This window comes from Lepidochelys kempii, chromosome 7 (genome assembly GCF_965140285.1).
Source record: "Lepidochelys kempii isolate rLepKem1 chromosome 7, rLepKem1.hap1, whole genome shotgun sequence".
Lineage (NCBI taxonomy): Eukaryota > Metazoa > Chordata > Testudines > Cheloniidae > Lepidochelys > Lepidochelys kempii.
In genome coordinates, this window is record NC_136386.1 from 58,517,655 (window position 1) to 58,534,120 (window position 16,466).

Below are 16,466 nucleotides of genomic sequence, written 5' to 3' on the forward strand. Positions count from 1 at the left end.
GGAAAGCAGGGCACAGAGCAGACCAGACTAGATGTGTGGGTGGGGGAGGCAAGGGGTGGAAGGCCCAGCAAGAACAGGTGGGCCTTCTGTATGCCCAGGAGGGCAGCAGCAGAAAGAACAACAAAGTAACTCGGTAAAGACCCTAATATTAAAGCCTATCATTTATTTGGTTTGGGGGAGTAAGGGTCGGGAGGGAGGAGAGCATTAATTAGCCTCATGCATAGGGTGTTCTAGACTGATGGGTTACCTGTTAGAATTACCACACTCTGGGTATTAACTAAAGCAGTTTGTAGGTCAGATGTTTTGGCAACCAAGTGCTTGTATGTCAGTAGGAGTTGTGCTAAAAGCCACCTCCATTGTTCTCTCTGACTGGCAGGTGTGATGTTACCAGTCCAGAAACCTGCCGTCAGATCTCAGTGAGGTGTGGTTTTCATGCATTTGTTCTTGTTAGATTGTAAGATCCTGGGGGCTGCGACTCTGTTTTGTACAGTACTGAGCAGAGCGTTGCTTAGTGACCACATTTTACCGGGTACTCATCTGCTATACCTGTCGTTCAGGCAAACCACTGAAAAATCCTACACAGTTAGCAATTGTTACCAAAGAGATGCTAAATATGGTCTCTTATAGAATATCAGGGTTGGAAGGGACCTCAGGAGGTCCTCTAGTCCAACCCCCTGCTCAAAGCAGGACCAAGCCCAAACTAAATCATCCCAGCCAGGGCTTTGTCAAGCCTGACCTTAAAAACCACGAAGGAAGGAGATTCCACCACCTCCCTAGGTAACGCATTCCAGTGCTCCACCACCCTCCTAGTGAAAAAGTTTTTCCTAATATCCAACCCAAACCTCCCCCACTGCAACTTGAGACCATTACTCCTTGTTCTGTCATCTGCTACCACTGAAAACAGTCTAGATCCATCCTCTTTGGAACCCCCTTTCAGGTTGTTGAAAGCAGCTATCAAATCCCCTCTCACTCTTCTCTTCTGCAGACTAAACAATCCCAGTTCCCTCAGCCTCTCCTCATAAGTCATGTGTTCCAGTCCCCTAATCATTTTTGTTGCCCTCCACTGGATGCTTTCCAATTTTTCCACATCCTTCTTGTAGTGTGGGGCCCAAAACTGAACACAGTACTCCAGATGAGGCCTCACCGATGTCGAATAGAGGGGAACGATCAAGTCCCTCGATCTGCTGGCAATACCCCTACTTGTACAGCCCAAAATGCCATTGGTCGTCTTGGCAACAAGGGCACGCTGCTGACTCATATCCAGCTTCTCGTCCACTGTAACCCCTAGGTCCTTTTCTGCAGAACTGCTGCCTAGCCATTCAGTCTCTAGTCTGTAGCTGTGAATGGGATTCTTCCGTCCTAAGTGCAGGACTCTGCACTTGTCCTTGTTGAACCTCATCAGATTTCTTTTGGCCCAATCCTCTAATTTGTCTAGGTCAGACTAGATGATCACAATGGTCCCTCCTGGCCTTTGGAATCTGTGAATATAGGGGAAAACCTCTGAGACTCTGATAGTCAAACTTTAATCCCAGATACAAAACTAGCTTTTAATTTTAAAAAGGAATTATGGTTATGTATGAAGGGGGAAAAAAACCCAGCTTGAATGCAAAACTTATTACCAGGAATTTGTTTGCATTCACCTTCCACTTCTGCAAGAGTGGATTTACCTGAACCTTTTAGCCATCTGTCATCAGCACTACTAAAACAAGGATTCCTACAAATGTCACAACCCAGAACCCTTATTTAAATAATATCACAGCTGTTCTGAAGAAATGGCTCTGGTTAACATCAGAGTAGTACTTAAAACTAAAGAATAAAATCTGTAGGCACTCAAAAACCTGAAGCAGGCAAAGTCACTGGAAATTTATGAACTAACATTGCATGGAAAATGAGTGCACACGCTTTTTGGCATACACTAGCTATTGTCCTCTGGAACCACCAGATAACACAATGCATTTTTATGGCTTCATTGTTAAAAAAATAATATTGGCTATAAACTATTCCCCTACCTAGAAGAATCAGCACGTAACCACAGTGCCCGTGGCAAGTTCTAATACAAACACTTTCAGTTGAATAAGTTTGATGTAATTTAAGAATAAAAGCAGTATTCCAAACCTGTTACTAAAACTGTATGCCATCTCCTACAGCAGTTGGAAACATTTGCCATTCTAGGGATAAAAGCAGACAACATATGCTTGGGGTGATTGAGTTCTCTGAATACTTGCATTCCCTACTGTGTCTGTTTTTCAACGGTATGATTTCTGCAGTTTTGTAGTTTGCTGGTAGTATTAAGCACACACCAAAAAAATGTAAAATGCCCACTGTTAATGGTTAACTGGCATGACCTTCTGGTTATGTAAGTGAGGTAGCACATTACCCAAAAGCACAGTACATGCACCTTTTTTTTAAAAGGTGATCTACCTATATATTTGTGTCTGTCTCCTGAGGTATTCCCAGTCACCATATATGGTAGAAACCTTTAATCCTCCCTTCTCAGGAGCTTTTTGACCCATTTTAGCATCAGTCGACCCTGGGTTCTTTGAGTTTGTGAGGCCAGCTACTGGCCAGGTACGTAATACAGTAGACCTTATGACCTCTAGGAAGTTGCAGATAATTATAGGGAACCAATTTTAAGAATAGGCAAATGTTTTATTCCAGGGAAAGAATGGGGAAAATTAAATAAAAACAGGAAAGGTCAGGAACCAAGGACAGAGGAGAAAGACAAGGGAATCGGGGATAACTACTAACTAGTCACACAGCAATAATTAAACACTCCCTTAATTTCTGAACCCCCTTCAAAAAACCATGAAAATGCACCCCAAGCCTCCCTAAGGCTAGTGGAGTTGGAGATGGATCAGGAGGATTAGTGCATTCCTTGTTGGAAAGTTGGTAACTGTCCCTTTTGGCTGGAGTGGGTCTCTAGCTGGCTCCCGGTGCAGAGGAGGCCCACTGGGCTCAGCTGGCAGGCACCATTGTGGGCGCAGCATAGTATTGCGGCTCAGTCTCTTCTCTGGGTGCTCTGCATTGGCCTGACTGAAAAACAAATGTTCTCCTCCTCTGTTGCAGGGAGCAACTAGTAGGTTGTGTCTCCTGCTTATAGTCAGTGCCCTGGAGTCACTCCCCTTCTCCAAACATATGTATCTCTCCATGCACATGTTTGGGGGTCCAGCCAAGTGCAGGCTATCCGGACCTGCTGTTGATTGCCCTGGTGTGTCAGTAAGGCCTCTGGCCTGGTAATTCTTCTGTCCTAGCCTCTACTACTGGGGTGGGTCTCAAGGACAGATTAGCAGGTAATTTTAGTTCCCCAACTATTGCCTCTGCTTTGTGCCTTTTAGACAGCACTTATCTGCTCACTCAAGCTCCACAAATGGTATGGGGTGACACACTATAAAAATACTTCAGCCTTGTAGACTGAAGCAGTGATGTACCTGCTATGGAACTACAAATGAATGTTTTGAATGGCTTAAACCAAAAGGGTTTTTGTAGTTATTTTAACGAATATGCCTCCGGAGGCTGTGTGGGGCTGAAATGTGACCATTTCCTGGTCATTTGTGTTAAAACAAGTAAACTAAAGTGACATTTATATTATCATTAGGTTTTGGAATTAAGACACTTGGGGCTGTTCATGCTTCTTACTACTATTGTTTCATACAGTGTGCGCAGACTGAAAAAAAACAATGTTACTTCAGTTTGGTTGGTTCATGCGCAAGTTATGAGGGCTAGAACCAAATTGTATTTTAAAAAATAAAAGCTTAAATTCTGGCTCACAGTTGTACCCCCAGGAGAGGAGGATTCTGTGGTAAATCTCATGGGTCTGGAATCCGCTGTGTAATGCTGGGGTACACTATATGAAGGTCCAGTCTCAACATGATGCATTTGTTTCTGTATTGTTCTCTGGTGGCTTATTTCTTAAATGTATTTTTTAAATTCCTCCTCCTAAAAACAAAACAAAACAAAAAAAAGGGTGATAATCATTCACTGAAGGGGAAACTACTACAGCCTTGTTTATACAGAAGGTAAGCTCAAGTGATGTAAATTGCAGCTTAGCTGGTGTTGACTGTGCAATTTTGCTGATTCCTGGTGGCTATCCCTTAATATAACAAGGCTGAAGTGTTAGTGGAATCTTGGAAGAAAAACCCAAGTATACAAAGGAAACAGTTTGGGGGTTTGTTTCCTTTGCTCCATGTAAAGGGGGGAAATAGGACAAAATGAGGTGGAAAAAGGAATGGAGTTGTGCAGAGCCTTGAAGGTTAGGGATGCAGAATGTGAGAATTTGAGCAGCAGTGTTATCTGTGTGCACTTCAAACAGGTCATGAGGAAGATGATCCCTAAAACAACATTTTGGGTGTGGTCGAGGGGAGCAAGTTGTCCATCTGAGAAGCCAGGGAGGAACCTGTTGCTGTAGTGGAGGTGGAGATGACATAGCAATGAGGAGGACAGGACAGATTTTTAGAGATGTTGCTGTAAAGGAAGAGACCCAACAAAACTGGTGCCAGGCTCAGTGTGGGGGAGTGGAATCTGAGCTGACACCAAGCATGGGTATTAGGATAGCAGGATTGACAGTGAGAAGGGTGATGAGCGGATTGTGGGAAGAGGCAGCGACTCCTCACTGTGCTAGGTTTGAGTTACAAAAGCACTTGTCAGAAAGCCATAGTCTGGAGGCTGAACAGGGTGGGAGTTGTCACCATATAACTTGGGGCTGAAGCCAGGCGAGCAGGTAAGCTCATCCATGAGCAGGGAGAGAGACCAAAACAAAAACCCTGATGAGCATTTACAGAGCAGGAGAAAGGAGGAGCAGCCACTGGTGGAGTCATGTACTACAGGTCTAAGGGAAGTAAATACAGATCTGTATACTTGTCTCCATCCTTTGTTTATGGTGTGGGCTCAGAACTTGTACACAGCTTTCCTTTCTTGTCTTCATGACAGTCCTGTCTGCTCCAGTGAGGCTTTCCATATTGCTGATGAAGGGGAACCTCTACATCCTCTTCAGTGAGCTGACATCAGCTCCTATAGTTAGTGAATTGAGCCTTTGAGGTTTGTGTGACACAGATACAATTTAACAGTTGCAAAGAGCTAGTTTCACAAGCCTTTCTTCTCAGATAGATGATGCCCATGATGGCAGTTTATTTTAGATTATATAATATACTAAATAATTTAAAAATACACCATTTTAGTCCTCTGTAGTTCCCTTTATTTTATTGGAGCTGGTAGCTGAATTGAATGCAGAACAGCTAACTGAGAACTGAATTTGCTGAACTTTTAGATTCTTGAAGAATTCTAAGTTTAGAACACATTAATAGATTACACTAAAAGTATGACTTCTATGTATATAGATTAACCACAAACACCAATTTCTGATTCTCTCTGAATCAAACATTGTCCCCATTTTCAAATGTCTTAAAATAAAGCAAGTATATATAATACAAATAAATAAAATGCTGCATAGAACCTAAGAACCTGTCATTGTTTCTGTTAAACAGCTGAATAAATGACTAAAGTAATGTATTAAACAACATGCTCTTTCTTAGCCATTAGAGTCAAACACTTCTTGTTCTAATCAAATGTGTGAGAGGTTTTAATATTAGATACCCTTCTAAGGACCATTGACTATTAATTCCACACAAAACCTGTATTAAAATAACATTAAGATTGCACAGTTAGCATTCATCCAAAATTCATTCACAACCATGCACAGGAGAGAGGAGAGAAATATTATTTAATCTCAGACTCTGGCAGTGCCTATACAGAAAAGAGGAGAGTTAAGGTTGCATAACGTAACATTAATATTTTTTTTGACTCTTTGTTGGTGCAACTTTAACCTAGGGATCTTTAAGGAATATGTATCCTACGGTAAGACTTCCTTTCTTCCTGTGAAGGAAGATAAATTTTTCCTTCCTTTCACTGATCACTTCTTTTTTTGTCCATGTCTGTTAATCAGACCTCTTCCCCAGTTTTTGTAAACTGTTAAATTCCAGGGCATTTGAAAGTTACTCTTATTAGGTTAAAAGGTAAATCGTACTCCTTCCCTGGAACTCTTTGATTTGCAGTCTCACATTGTTTCAGGTTTGGTAGTGCAATGCTGTGGTAGGCCTCTGTTAGGTAGGATTTAGTTTTTAGCCTCAGGAGGTATATTAATAGTTTGTTTCTATTGCAATAGTCCCTCATGGGACCCTGATCCAGATTGGGGCTGGACAGATATGTACAAAGACACTGTCTCTGTCCTGAAGACGTTACAGCAGTGGTTCTCAAACTTTTTTCCATGGACCACTTGAAAATTGGTGAGGGTCTTGGCAGACCACTTAATCTTTCCGAATGTTTGTACCATTAGCGAACTACTGTAAAGCACTTTTGATAAAAGCGCCATATTAAAAAAAAAAATTTTGTTCTATAACTAAAAGCACACAACTCATTTTAATACAAGTAGTCTTACCTTTCTAATGTGATGGATGTGCCCTCTCTTCCCTGCCGTGGCAGCTCCTGGGCTGGGGCTGTGGAGGAGGGAGGTCTCTCCTTCACCGCAGCGGGCACAGAACTGGGGCTGGGAAGGCGGTCCGTCTCTTCCTGGCAGCCGCAGCCCTGGAGCTGGGGAAAGTCGCCTATTTCTCCAGCCACCGCAGGCCTGCATGTCTCAAAGTCCCCACACCCCCTTTTTTCACCCCACTGCCCCCTTCCCCCTATTTCCCCCCCAAGGCCACCACTTCACTAATTAGGTGCCTGGACCCTGGAGAAGACACGCATGTAAGGTGGAGCCATGCCTGTGCAAGTCCCACTAATTAGGTGAGTGGCCCTTCATTCACTCGTGTGGCCACCCAGGCGCGTACCTTAGAGGGAATTATCCGTGGACCACAGTTTGAGAACCCCTGCCTTACAGTCTTAAACCTCAGAGTGGCAGATCTAGTGTCATCTCATTGGAGATGTTCCCTATACAATTGACAAAAGTGGATTTAGGCGAAGAAATCCTCTGAAAAGGTAACCTTTTGTATTTTGATACTTAAAAAACCAAAAAGTTTGACAATTGTTTTTTTTTGTTTTTACAGGTTGAGAGTTAATTTTGGATGAAGCGCTCTAACTAAATTGTCGTCATGAGCAGAAGCAAACGTGACAGCAATTTCTACAGCGTAGAGATTGGAGATTCTACTTTCACTGTACTAAAACGATATCAGAATTTAAAACCTATAGGATCAGGGGCACAAGGAATAGTATGGTAAGTTTTCTTTAAATTTGAGCATAAATAATCTTAATTTAGAAGAGAAAATTGAAAGTGACTACTGTATCTTACTGAAAGATAGGGTAGAGACAGTAGGATGGTGTGTGTGTGTGAGAAAATTTGATCCTCAAAGTGAGGAACTAATTGTAATGACATGTAATGCCCCTTCCCTCTCCAATTCAACCAGTGCATCTTGCCTCTAACCTAGAACATCGCCTTCAGTTCAAGGTTGGAGCCAATACAAACACTGCCAGTTATGAGAGAGTTCTGTAATTTGGCAAACAAATGAGGGCCTGGAAGATTAGGATAGTGCTAAAAAACTGATTTCCCCTCCCCGTGACTTAACCCAACCCTGTTTGCAATGGAGTAGAAGCCAGCATTGCTCTTTGTTTGCACACTCTTGGTGTAGTACATGCTTACAGTTCTCAGAGTAGCTTGGTAGCTGCTTGAAACTGAGTGAATCCATTGCTCATCAGTCCCCAGGACCAGCCAGCTGGTACTTGTGAAGTTGTCTGTCCACAAAAACACTGAAGGTCTGACATATTTTCAAGCCAGATTTCCTAAAGCTACCTTAACTGATTTGGTTATGAACAGTGCCATATGGACTGAAAATTAGGTGAGGGCTGTAGATTAAAGATAGTAATTTCAGGCAGAGAACTGGAATTGCCCCATGGATAAGTGTTAGGTCCAGGCTTATTTTATATTTTTCTGAATGATCAGGGAGAAGATGTAAACAGAGCATTCGCTTTCAGCTGATACTAAATCAGGAGATAATGCAGATACCAAGAGGACATAGAAATGACAAAACACTTAATGAAGTTAGGAATATGGGCAAGAAATAAAATTGCCTGAACCTCTACAATGGAACCTGTTATAATCTGTATTTATAAAGTACTGTGTAAATTTCTGAGAGTCATATGGACAAAGGAAAGCTAATATCTTTGAAAAAATGCAAGTAGTGCAAGTGAGACTCTTGAAGAGTAACGATGTTGAACAAGGTATTATTAGGGTTGGTAGTTGCCAGCAAAGTAAAATAGGAGCTTGCACTGTGATGTGGTAGCAGAAGAGCTAATGTAAATTCTGCGTGGGTCTACATTCTCATGGATAAGGACAGCGACAATTTTCTTCGCAGTTATATTCAGTTTGGAGCCCCTAATACCAGAAAGGCGTATTAAGAATTATTAAATAGATAGAGAGTAAAATCTAAATGTACGTAACATGGCTAAACTGGGGATAGGGAATGTAGATATACTTGTCAAATACTTGAAGGCAGTAGACACAGTGAGGAAGAGGAATTGTTTAGGTATTAAAAGTGAGTATTACTAAGTGCAATGGGATGAGTTCAAAGGAAAACTCAGGCTGAATTTCTGGAAGAACATCCAGACTGTACAATAGGTTCTCAAGGGAAAAGGCAGAAGGCTCCTGTCACGGGGTTCACGCACTATTGGGGCATCTCCTCCCGGCCACTTTGGGGATTAGCTCTGCCAGGTCTATGACCCCCTTCTGCTGCTCATCCACATGCCCTGCCCCTCTCTCTGTGCAACTCGGGGTGCTCTCTTTATGATTTGCTTCTATTCTCCCCTTGGTTTCCTCCTTTCTCTCCCTAAGGCTACAGAGTGACTGTAGCCACTTCTGCTGCCAACTTCCTGGCTCTCTCATAATCCCACCTGTCCCTTCTCAGTTGGGCCCTGTTGCCAATCAGGGGTTGTTCATCCAGCCTAATTCCCCTCAGATGTGACCTATTAAGTTAATTGGCTCCCTTCTCAGCCTCATTAACCCTTTCAAGATTGGTATGATGTGAACCCCTGTCATAGGTTATCAGTAGTTCCCTCCCCCTCTGGGTCAGTGGGAGGCCACTCCACCTCACTGGACGTTACACACAGTCAGAGAATTAGCAAAGCACTGCTTCGACAAGGGCTCTGGCCTGCAATCCAGGCCAAGCCACAAATCAGTCTCTGGGCCCCAGGCCCTCGGTCGGGGCAGGGCGGCAAACAGTCTATGGCCGTGGCCTGTAGTCAGGACAGAGCAGCAAACAGTTAGGGGCTCTGGCCCATGATCTGAGCAGAGCAGCACAAGTCTATAAGGCTGGGCCCTCAGTTAGGGTGGGGCAGCAGTTTAAGGCTCCAGCCTACAGTCAGGGCAAGGCAGCACAGGTGTTGGGTGTCCTAGCTCCAGCTGACAAACACAGGCCTCTTGGCTTAGAGAGGGGAGGTTGCCACCCCTGGAGTGGGGTGGCCGGGGATAGGAGAACCCAGCCCACCTGACTCCACCAGGCCCTGACCCAGGACCTTAACAGTGGTGAAGTATTTCACAGCTGGGTCAGCAGGGAATCCAGGTGCAACATGCTGACCGGGTCTCTGGCAGCAACACAGCCAGACTGGGGTCAGCTGCCCCTGGGCCACTTCCTACCCTCCCCTTAGGGTGTACCTGGATCTATGGGGGGTCCTCCATTTCATCTGGGTAGAATGCCAGTGGCAGTCCCAGCAACTCCTCCGTGCCTTGGTAGCAGGCAGCTCTAGTCAGTGTTCAGCTTGGCAGGGATCTGCTGCAGTTTCCCAGCTCAGGAGTGGGCAGGAGGCATCTGTCTCCTTTGGCAACTGCAGCTAAACTAAGCTCCAGGAGGACCTGCCCTTTATACTTCCTGTCCTGCCTCCTGACTTCCAGTGGGAAGGGTGATCATGGCCTGGCTCCACCCATCTGGGTTCAGAGAGTGATCCCTCCCTCTCTGGCTCAGTGGGAGGCCACTCTGTCTCATTACAATCCCCATCACAGCTTCTAACTCAGTGCATGTAAAAGTAGACCATATGCAATAGGGGACAATATTGACAGGAGCATGAACTAGATGCCCAAATAGGGCTCTTCCACATCCAGCTTTTGCCTTTCTGTGAATGCATACAATGCGGACATCAACTCAACTATCTGCCCTGCCTGCATGCCTCCATCCTTACCTGGAGAGACAGTCTAGGAGTTCAGTCTCTAGTCCAGTGCAATCCTTGTATGTGTCTGTCCTTGTGTCCTTCCCATCACAGTGTTATCTGAGCATTTTAGGGTGCAAGCAAAGGGGACCAACTGTAACATGCACTTAGAGGTAGACTGAGACACCACAGACTTGTGTCCTAGTGATCCAGGGGTGCAAAGACTGATGCAATATTGCAGGAATCCTGTACTGGAATCCATCTCTGCCCACCCCTCTTCACTTTTCATTTCCTCATCCATCCATCCATCATTTAAAAAAAAAAATCCATCTTTACTAAGGGGGACTTCAAACCAATGCAAATCTCCAATGTGTGTTCATGTTTCTTCTATTCTCATTAGAGTCTAGTCAGTCTTGATTAACTTTTTGGATTACTATGGTCCAAATCAGATGGTGATTTATAACATATTTGTTAAAGTAGCTAGGTTTAATTTAATAACCACTGAACATTTGCTGGTAGCCGATTTTCACTGAACGTGTGACCCTCGGTAATGCACAGCTGCCAAGACCTTTGCATCTGACAAATATCTACTGACTCTATACAGCTGTCATATTGCGTCTTGCAGCAAACAAATTCAGTGCCTGCCTGTCACAGAGGTGTGGTGATGTGCATGGGAATTGTCCCTTGTAATGATCTTCACCAGTAGCAAGAAAAATAACGGAACTGAAGTTAACAGCCTGTGTTAATAGGTAATATTAGTGTCCTGAATTTAAGCCATAAATAGAAAGAAATTTGGATTGAATCCTTTTGCAACTCGTTCAACTTTCCTCATCATCAAGGAAAATCGGTGGTGTCAGGCAGTTAAGTCTTCCTGAACCCATTTTCCCCCTTTGTATTGTGATATTGCCACTCAGGTGGCTTCTCCAGTTGGGAGGCCAGGGTACCATAAAATTGTGGTTAGCAGAGTACCTAAGCACTCTGGAGCTGTTAGCCTGATGGCAGAAGCTCCTTCCCTTTTGTAGATTTTAGGTAAAAACCTACATGTTTCTCATGTTTGATGTCTTTGTATTTTTATGTAGTCTAATCTACAATGCCTTGATGTCCATTGGCATGTAGCAGGAATTCTCTGGCTTCAGTTAAGGAGGCTTTGATGTTTTGGGGCTCTGAGTTCCTGTTACTGTCTGAGGAGATGGAGCTGTGTAAGACTGGCAAACTGTGAAGCTGGAAAATCTTTTCTGAACACAGTTATTGCTCATTATGAGGGAGACTCTCGCTTGTACACTCGTTGTATTGGAGTTTAATATTAATGGGAATTCTGGATCACCTGCTGAGTTGCTGTGTGACCTTGGGGATAGTACCTTAACCAGTGTCAGATTTACATCTGTGAAATGGGAACAATGCTCTTCCTTCTCTCTGAGATGAAAGAGCATGTCTAAGGAATAACGAATTTATAAAGTGCTTTGAACCCATGAAATGATATAACAACGGTCTACTTTTAATTGCAGTGCAGCCTATGATGCCATCCTGGAACGAAATGTTGCAATCAAGAAGCTAAGCCGGCCGTTTCAGAATCAAACCCATGCTAAACGAGCCTACAGAGAGCTTGTTCTCATGAAGTGTGTAAATCACAAAAATGTAAGTGAAGAATCTTGCCTTAAATGTTTGTGTTAAGAAAAAGGTCTTCAGGTACCGTATAGGTGGCTCTAGAGGGTAACACCTTACATAGGGTAGAGATGTGTTTAAGGGGTGGCCTGTGTGCATATAAAGTGTAGGAGGATGCTTCAGAGTGCCACCACTGTGCTTTTCCTTAACTCTTGTCCCCACCCTTGCTTCCAGGCTGAAGGCTGGAGTCATGGTGCTGCTCTGCTAGGTGTGGTACAGGCAGGCAATTGGCTGATGTACTACAGGTAACCATTCTCCCTTCTGTGCTGCATCTGCTAAAGAGTCTGCTTGGGAGGGATAGAAGTGGCAGCAGATTTTGGTGCGCAAGTGGGCCAGGTGGTCTTGCAGGACAACAGCAGAGCATTTCAGGTTCTGGAGATGGCAATAAAATCAGAGCAGAGCAGGAGAGGTACTGATAGGCCAAGTGGCTGCTTCTCAGAACTGCCCTGGAGATAGCTGGTAGGAGCCAGCTCCTTCCTTCGCTAGGGGCTGCATGCTATAGAGCCTTAATACGCCACTTGAACCCAGTGGGATCCAACTACAAGTGTTGGTTTCAGGTCAGATTGGGTCTAAAAACCTTGCCACTCTCAGGTCAGGTTGGGTAATCTCTGATCACCCCCTCTTGCCCCTGGGGCTGGCGTGGCAGTGGCCGCGTGCCATTCTCCTGCGTGTCATGCTCCTGCTAACCACCGCCACCTTGCTGCGCTGTGTGCTGCGGTGTTAGTGTGCCGACAAGTCTCAGTGCCTCTTTTTCCAAAGCATGTGCAGTATGTCAAGGGTGGCTGCCAGGAATGGGGTATGCAGTCACCACCATGCTAACCTCACAGCCAGGAGTTGGCTGGAGATGGATTGTGGGCTTGAGGTATGTGGAGCAGGAAGCCCCCACAAGGCCGAGCCCCAAGGACAGGATGAAGTTGACGCAGGTTCGGGGGGAAGTGTCAGGTTCAGGTCTGACTTGAAAATGACTCAACACTCTTGGGTCGGGTTTGGATTGTCTGTGCTCGGGTTGGTGTTTAGCTCTGGGTCAGGCTGTAAAATTAACCCAGAGCAGACCTCTAGCATGCTGTCCTCACCACCTCCTCTCCTGAGCCCCATGTGGGAAGTTCCAGCTTCCTCAGGCTGATAGGCGAGGAGGGCCACCATCTGCAAGAGAAGCTTCCTTCTACCGCAGACACCATTGCAGTGCCACACTGAGAATACTGCCTGTATGATCTCTAAGCCAGAGATTGTTACCCTCTGTGTATGGAAACTTCCACGCTCATTTTGGATGTTACCACAAACTATATAATGATGACAACGGGCCCTTTCTGCTCTGTGACTCTTGATGATTAGCAGTTGCTTGACCTTGCACTGCATTCCCCATCCACTCACTGCAGTTGGCAGATATCGCTTATCATCTGTGGAAGTTGGCTTCTATCCTCAAACTGTCTTATTGTACTTACCTGTAATAGGGAAGCTTCTGCTTGGGCAGGGTTTATCAGTTGCCTGCCTGTTCTTCCTCTGATATCGCTGAAGCAGCATCCCAGCCCTTTCAGTCTGGAAGCATAGGCAGGGGCTGGAGAGAAAACAAACTAGTTCTAAAGCACAGTGCAGCTAGTCTTACTCTAAAGGCCCTTCATACATGTATGTGTGTGTGGTTTGGAGAGGAGGTGGTAAATGTATGACCACCACTCTGACGCAGAGCAATAACATCTTAAGCATGTTCAAACTCTTTAAACTGCACTGAACTTCACAAAGCTGCTTTGGAACATCCTGTGTTAATTCTGAAACATTGATTGCTGTAGGGTTATAATTTAGTGATTGTCCACATGGATTCCACTTCTGGTGTGCAGGCATTCAATGCACAGGAGATCTGATTCTTTTGCAGCAATGTCCTTTGGGGCTGTACCAGTAACCTGGGTGCCCTAGTGTTCCCCCACTTGAGGGCACAAGGAGTGCATGGGGCCAACCATCTTTCAGTTCCTTCTCGCCACCTATGGTTGCAAGATGGGAAGCCTTGCAAGATCTACTTATCTACTTGCTGTGTGATCTTGATACCCCTGTGTGTGTGTGTGTACATAAATAAATAGCATAGTTGGCATAATGTGTTTCTCTTTTTTATACCCTTTGACAATATTAAAAAAAATGCAAAACAAAACTTATATTAAGGACTTCCCTGGTACTGGGATTTAGCAGCTATGGCTGAAACAAACTCCCCAGCATTCAAAACTTGCCTCTCTTGTGATGTGGCTGTTTCACTTAATGATGGGCACTTGAGGAGCCTATTTTTGGCTAGTTTTCTTCCCTGCTGTAATCAGGAAGGAAACCAAAATGCACACCCTGGATGTGATCAAGGCTTTTTCGAATTACCTTGACAGCTCCTTCAGGAGCACTCCCAGGCTGTCTGTAGCATTTGCAGACAGGATTAAAGGTCCAACAATATCCACCCAAAGATTGTCTACGTTGATATTTAATTGTATTAAATTATGCTATGAGATAGCTATATTAGATCCACCCATGCAGGTTAGAAGCCATTCTACCAGGACTCAGATAGCTTTGGCTTCTTTTCTAAAAAGCATGCCCATCTCAGAAATTCACAGGGTAGCTACATGAGGATCAGTCCACATTTTCACCCAGCACTACTCCTTAGTTGTGGCTTCAAGATCTCACTCCCACTTTGGTAGAGCTGTCCTGCAATCCTCATTTAACTAGGACTCCTAGCACCTACCTCCTGATTTGAGAGCACTGCTTGCTAGCCACCAGAAGTGGAATCCATGTGGACAATCACTCTAGGAAGAGAGAACGATGACTTATCCTACAGTATCTGTGGTTCTTTGAGATGTTGTGTCCACTTGGATTCCGTGATCTGTTCTCCTTCCCTGTTACTATGGAGTCCTGTACCATCTGGATTCTCGATTGGTGAAGGAATTAAGGGACAGTTGGGGCCTACTTTGCCCTTAATCCCATTAAGTCGGGGAGAGGATGAGGACATCCAGGGCACAAGCACAGCCCCAGCACTGCTGGCCAAAATATTCTGATCTTTCATGCATCAGAGTCTTCTCCTTTTTATGCTGAATTTGGTGGGAATTATAGTGTGGCATTTATAAAAGCAGTAAATTGGTTGCTTGAATGACTCTACTATAAATTACCTTAACTGTAAAACAGTTAGCCCCTCCTGCAATGAAATGGTAAATCCAGTGTCCAATTTAAGCATACAAAGATCTGATATTTGTATGGTGGTGCTTATGTCATTTTCTTGTCCCTCAGCTAGAAGATAACAGGCTTGGTTGGGCTCAGCATAACTGTGTTCCCTCTTCATACACAGCATCAGTAATCATGGTGACTAGTAGTAACTCATGCCCTTCTTGTATGCAAACACTCAAGCTACTTCCTCTTCCAGCCGTCCTTCCTTTGGAAGCTCTGGTTTCCTCTTCTGCTCGCTTATTCTTGTGCTTTTCTTTATTAAATGAAGTGCACCACTGATTTATCACAAACACTGAGTGTGCTTCCTAATCTACCTCTGGATTAATTTCTAATGAAATATTATGTTACAGGTAAATATGCCATACCTCTTGAAGGGTTATTACTCTGCAGTAGCTGTCCTTAGAGAACCTGTATGCAACCCGTTCACTTCAGTTGAAGCATTTTAATCTGCCGTTCTGGCTGCCTGGCAATGTAACTCTTACTTCCATCACTCAGTTTCCATGAGTGTTATAATTTCTTCTTTTAGAAGTTATATTTCACCTTGAGTTTGAACACCACAAAACTTCTGGTACGGCACAGAGTCCTCTTCATTTCTTCCAGTTGTCCAGGGCGCAAAAGAAGATTTTCAACCTTCCTGTGTCGCTTCATCCTGTTAATACATGGACAGTTTATTTGGACATGCACTTTGCCAGTGATCATGCGCGTTACTGTGCAAAAGTGTTGTAGCCTCTGACTTCAGAGGTTAGGTTGGAAATAGGGTTACCAGTTTAGGTTGGACATATTCCTGGAGGTTTCATCACATGACATAACTTTAATTAGAAATCAGAGTAGCAGCTGTGTCAGTCTGTGTCTGCAAAAAGAACAGGAGTACTTAGTAAAGAGACTAATCTTTAATTCCTAGAGACTCCAGGATAATCCTGGAGGGTTGGCACCAGTTGGAAAGCTGGTAAACACAATTCTTAACAATGACTATTGGATTATGCGTACTAGAGAGCAAAGTTCACTTGTATGATCAGGAGACTTCTTAGGTCAAGTTTTACTTCTTTCCAGCCACCAATTTTGTGTTTTTGCACAGGTAAGCAAAATCTATTTGTTGACCTTTTGTGAGTTTTCTTTTTCTCTCCACAGATAATTGGCCTGCTGAATGTGTTCACACCACAGAAATCTCTGGAAGAATTTCAAGATGTGTAAGTCTAATTTTTACCCAGATTTGTAACTTGTCACAAACATATGCAGTGGAATGGACTTCAGACAATACACCTTATCTTCTAATTACTCACTTGTTGTTGTTGTTGTTGTTTCATAAGTTACATAGTGATGGAGCTCATGGATGCAAATCTCTGCCAAGTGATTCAGATGGAGCTAGACCATGAACGAATGTCGTACCTTCTTTATCAGATGCTGTGTGGTATCAAGCATCTTCACTCAGCTGGGATTATCCATAGGGTTAGTGGTATACTATACTTTTTAAAATCCACCTAATGTTCTTGCCTTCAGTA

The 16,466-nt window shown here is 44.1% G+C and overlaps 1 protein-coding gene across 14 annotated transcripts in view; it reads left to right on the top strand.

Moving 5' to 3' along the window:
- MAPK8 (mitogen-activated protein kinase 8) overlaps nt 1-16,466 on the top strand; it is a 125,223-nt gene that overhangs the window by 74,500 nt on the left and 34,257 nt on the right. For all 14 annotated transcript variants that reach the window (XM_073353041.1, XM_073353043.1, XM_073353038.1 and 11 more), the window contains 4 exons: nt 7,038-7,204; nt 11,628-11,757; nt 16,096-16,154; nt 16,275-16,413. In XM_073353041.1, the coding sequence (XP_073209142.1) occupies nt 7,083-7,204; nt 11,628-11,757; nt 16,096-16,154; nt 16,275-16,413 (450 nt within the window). In that variant the 5' untranslated portion in view covers nt 7,038-7,082. The remainder of the gene's footprint in view (nt 1-7,037; nt 7,205-11,627; nt 11,758-16,095; nt 16,155-16,274; nt 16,414-16,466) is intronic.